We start from the raw sequence: 5,285 nt of genomic DNA, 5'->3' as shown, positions 1-5,285 counted from the left end.
TAGTTAAGATTGTGGTCAACAATCAATAACTTTTGTTTTGGTGAGAAATGATGGAGTGTGTATGTTATCTTTAGGACCAAACAAGAATCATGCTTCTTCAAAGTTCTGGTAATAAGGATGTTTGAGTGGAGTCACACTGTTGAAATACTTGCAACATTATTGACTTTTCATAATACATATATTATTATTCAATGGTAATTTCTTATAAGTTTACTTGGCTGTAATTTTTATATAATCTAACGTAAATATGCTTATTTCCAGATGCTGTCTTATTGTCTAAAAGAATCTGTCAAAAAATCAAGGTTCTTAATGCCAAAAATATTGCCCATATAGAATCCTCTCACATTCTTCATTTCTTATTCTCACTTCCACTAATATTTTCTCTGGGCGAGATGCTGGTGAGTTTTCTTTTTTAACCACTATGAAATTCTTTCTCCGACTGATATGAGATCAACTTGATTAAATAATAAAAAATAGATTTTTATTGAATAGTAGATTAAAATTTATTTAATAGCAAACTCAATGCCAAACAGGCTCTAAGAAATGCACAGAAACTCACATGAAATCCACATCAAGCAAGTCCCGGGAAACCCACATGAATAAAACAAGATAAGATAGCCATGTCCAGACATAGGTATCACATGCAAATTAACTCATTTTAGGGAAATTCAAGTCCTCAAGCTTTTAGGAAAACATCACAAGTCCTCAAGGTTGCATGCAAACATAGCAAAATACTCTGTACCTTCGAACATAGATAACAGCGAAAGCCAGTAGACAGAGATATTTAATATTCACACAAACCAGTCGTTTATGCAGATAAGTAGCGAGTCATCCAGGTTTTGAAGCGAGACCACGCCAGCTCAACTGCTGCTTCATCCTCATCAGGAATTCCCATGCCCTTCCTCCTCTTAATGCCTTCTTCCGACCTGTTCATGAAAGCATGTGCATTGCCTGGATAAATGTGCACCTCATAAGGCATTCCTGATGCTTTCAGCTTTTCCTCTAAAGCCTTAGCAGCCTGAAAATCCAATTACAGCATTACTACAATTATCATTTCTTTTCCGGAGATAGTGACCTAATCAGAACTTTGTTATCTCTAAATATCAATATTAGACATATACCAACCAGTCTAGATGTGTGTGCACATGCACACATGTTTGTAGTGCGTGCTTGTTTATGGATAAAAGTCGATGCATGGAAACACTGTCATAGCTAATGATCCAACTTATTCAAACATCAAGTTGTTCTATTTCTATTTTATTTCCAATTATCTAAGTGGGGGAAGAAAAAGACACAGAGAGATCTCAATGAGGGATGACAAAGCAACCTTTATATGCTTGAAGTACATAATTGGTTATCTAGCAAACGAGCAAAATAGAAATATTTAATCAAGAATGCTATCATAATTCACAATCACTACATAAAAACATGGTAAACTACGGTATTTATGAGCCAATATCCTAAAACTAATAAAGTACAATACAAAGTTGTCCACTATTTTCAGGCAAAACTATAAAATGGATACACATGGAAAATTTCTTTAAAAGAAAAAACAGCAGAGTAAAGGCAGTAAAAATCAACTATAATTGAAATTACTACCTTCCTAAAGGGAATTTATTTTATGATGCTTCAAGCCAAAAGGGGAAAAGGAAAACAGAACTTGCATCCAAGTTTCCTTACCAGAGACTCCCTTTCTCTCTCAAAATGTGAGTTATAACAACCTCAATTGGGTGCGCATAAGCTAAGCAAGCTAAGCAAAGCTTTTGTTAACTTTAAGCTAGGCTCATTAAAAAAGAAAAAAAGCAAGGCTTATTATAGAATAGCTTTCATTCAGACTTAGATTTGGCTCATGTTATTTAACAAGTTTATCTTAAAACTAGTTTATACAAGACGCAAGTTTAAACAAGCCAAAATAAAGATGAAGTTTCTTGATTAATTTGAGTCATCAATAAAATCATTCACAAATTTATCTGAAAACTTAAACATTTACAGTAAAAATCTTAAAATACTAACAATCTGTATGTTAAAATGCATATAAACTTCAAAGATTACATTGCAAGTATACATTACAACACTAAAAAATAATTTATTAAAAATAATTATTTTTCATAATATTTCTTTTAATACATGATTTAAATGAATAGTTTTGAAAATATTATAAATAAAAATACATAAACCTTGAGTTCAAAATTGGATAATTAACAATATTATCTATGATTCACAAACCTACAAACAAGCAGCCTCATGCATCTAGTCTCATTCATCTAGCTAGAATTAGGCTCATTTATTAGACAAGCTTTAAAAGTAAGCTAGCGGTCAGCTAATTAACCAAAGTAAACATGCTCATGCAAACTTTTGTTGAGCTAAAATGCTGAATCCCAAGTAGCTCGCTAGAAGCTCAACTTTTTGTAACCCTAATTCAAGGCATGAATTTGTAGTGGATGACAATGAAATTAGATGAACAAAATTTTAAAAAAGAAAGGGAAGAAATAAAGGATGTTGAACCCACCCACAGAACACTTGTATCAGATTACATTCAAATGGGAACTTCACAATGCTTAAGAGAGATGCAAGCTTTCATTACTTAAAAGTTCTCTTATTTGATGTAGTTTAGTTATAATTACAGAAAGAATATTAACAAAAAAAAAAAAGAAAGAAAGAAAGAAAGAAATCCATTCCAAAACACATGTCTACATCTATAACACACATCCAACTATTTGATGAGTGCCTCCATACCAAAGTTCATGAGCACTCTTACTTGAATACCTAGATCCTGAAGTTCTCATTTCTGAGGCACTTAAAGCTGAAAACTTATGTATTCCAGAAGAAAATCAATATAAGTTGCATTATTGTTGTAGAATAACTTGGCCATGGACAAGGAAAAATACAGTAAAAACTAAAAAAAACCAGTAAGATTTGAAATTGATGAATTAAAAAGAAAGATGACATACTGTAACATCTGAAAAACCAACAAAGTTATCAAGCTCTCCAAAGTGGGCCTGAACAGGTGCCTTAGCCTGGGCAGGGTCTGCAAGCTCTGATGAAGGAACGCCATAAAATGCGACAACAGCATCAACCTCTGGGACCAAAACAGAGGTTGCAACTGAAAGAGCACCACCCATGCAAAATCCAGTAACTCCTACCTGTTGCAATTAGCCACGAGATTAATCAGCAAAAAACTTATTTTTTTAATGAAATCAGTCAAATCACAAAATCCATTAATGTTAATCAGATTCAGCAAGTACAAGGTAGAAAATATTCAAGAGAGAAGCACACAAATTAACATGAGATTTTAAGGAGCAGCAAAACTTGAAGAACACAAGGAAAAAGGAAAGAAAACAAGGTGGGCGGTAGGAACTCTAATCCATAACAAAGTCCTTTTCTCATCCTTGAAGAATCTATAAAATATCTCTCACTAAAATAGTGATCTAGCAATTTTGACAATAGATGTTGGGTATATTGGAGGAATAGGATGAACTGCACATTACGTTTCTAATGAACATGGTAAGTCAATTGATAAAAAGGGACCTAAGATTTGATAGTTCAAATTTGAAATAAGTATATCTGCCAAACCTTCTTTGAACCATTAGCCTTGAGCCAATTAACTGAAGCACGGATATCCTTAACAGCACCTTGCCAGTCAAGACCTTCCATCAAATGCTGAGCTTCAGCAACATCCAAGCCTACCTTTCCTCGATACAAACTGAAACAAGAAGCAAAAAATGTTTGAAATTGAGATTTTTTAAAAGAAATGACGGAAACACAACATTGTATCATTAAAATAAATTGCAAAACGAAAGATGTTTAGTTAGTTACTCAGGGATAAGAGCCTTAAATCCAGGCTCCAGTTGGGATATTTTCACAGCGTGGTTCTTGATCTCAAAATCCACACCCCACCACTCCTGCAGCACAACGATCCCAGGAGCATCTTCTTTGCCCACCACGTATGCATCAAAAGTCTGATCAATATACACAAGGAGAGCAAATGAAGATCTAAGAAGGGAACCATCATCAAGAATTTAGTTCTAATCGTTTGTGCCTACCACCATAAACCCTAACTAAGGTGCACTTTTGCTTCAATTACTGTAGAGTTTCAAGTACAGAGAATTTCTTGTCTTGCCATAATAAAGCCCGCCATTTTTTAATTGTATATCATTAAGCCAGGTTAACTAAACCACAAATGATGAATCACATAAAAGATCACAGAGTAGAATGATCTAAACAAAAATTGCGCATTCAAAATCACAACAAAAGTTAGAAATTGATCATTTCAAGCCTAGAACTGGTAGAACTAAATACAGAATCAATCGCCTTTCAAACAATGCAACGCGGAATCAAATTCTGCAACGTTCAGAAACTAAAAGCAATCCCAATTGACATATTCACTTGCCAAATTCCAAAGAAATAACAGAAACCCATTAATTAAAAGTTAAAACCTTCAAAAAAGTGGGAAAAACATACAGTATCGTCTCTCTGGATTTGGATTTTCTTGAAGGGGGCAGAGGCGGAGTCAGCCATTGCACGAACTTGAAAGCGAGAAGCACAGAGAGAAGAAGAAAAAGGCCACAGACGAGAGAAGGTGGCGGGAGGTTTTCGGAGAGTAGCTGAGGCGAAAACTCTAGTAGGTGATGATGGTGACAGTACAGCTGCTAGCATTTTGCCGTTATCACACTCCACTGCGTTTTATACCATTTTGCCCTTTCTTTTGGGGGCCTGGGATATAAATTGAGGGGCAAAACTCAGGAACGACGCCGTTCTGGCTTGCAGTTGTTTTGTGCCATTGAATTAAAGTATATTTTGTCAAATTCATTTGATAACTCTTAAATATTTAATAACAAGAAAATTATGTACGAGTAATATATACACACAATGATTTGACTCCATATACTAAGAATATTTGGATATTATTTGAAAAGGTTAATGAAGTGATTCTCAAAGGTGGTGGTGGAAGAACTTTTCACGGGTAAAGCCCTTTTGATTTGAAAGTACAATGATCGTAAGAAAAAAAAAATTGCCTTAGACTTCCTAGTGTAAGTATTTACATTTATTTACTTTTATAATATAATAAATCTCTAAAATAATAACTAATTAAAATATATTTAAAGTGATATTAATTATAATTAGTGCCTTGATCTTATGCGGTCAATTAAAATTCAAAGGGTGATCAATACAGTTGTTTCTAGTATTACTTCAATCAATAATAAAATTTTTCACATTCTTATCATAGCCTGCACTCACTTTACAGCTAACAATCTCAATATAGTAGCTCCTAATCATAGTCCTAA

The 5,285-nt window shown here is 33.9% G+C and overlaps 1 protein-coding gene across 1 annotated transcript; it reads right to left on the bottom strand.

Annotated features, from left to right (window-relative positions):
• Nucleotides 1-459: 459 nt before the first annotated feature.
• LOC110630131 (protein usf) lies at nt 460-4,700 on the bottom strand. Its single transcript, XM_021777457.2, has 5 exons — nt 4,462-4,700; nt 3,817-3,959; nt 3,574-3,703; nt 2,952-3,143; nt 460-1,018 (listed from the first exon to the last, which is right to left on the bottom strand). Exons 1-5 carry the CDS (start codon nt 4,654-4,656, stop codon nt 809-811), a joined length of 870 nt encoding a protein of 289 aa, XP_021633149.1. The 5' UTR covers nt 4,657-4,700; the 3' UTR covers nt 460-808.
• Nucleotides 4,701-5,285: the final 585 nt, after the last annotated feature.

This window comes from Manihot esculenta, chromosome 13 (assembly GCF_001659605.2).
Source record: "Manihot esculenta cultivar AM560-2 chromosome 13, M.esculenta_v8, whole genome shotgun sequence".
NCBI lineage: Eukaryota > Viridiplantae > Streptophyta > Magnoliopsida > Malpighiales > Euphorbiaceae > Manihot > Manihot esculenta.
Note: the sequence above shows the minus strand (reverse complement) of the source record. Positions and strands in the feature narration are given on the sequence as shown.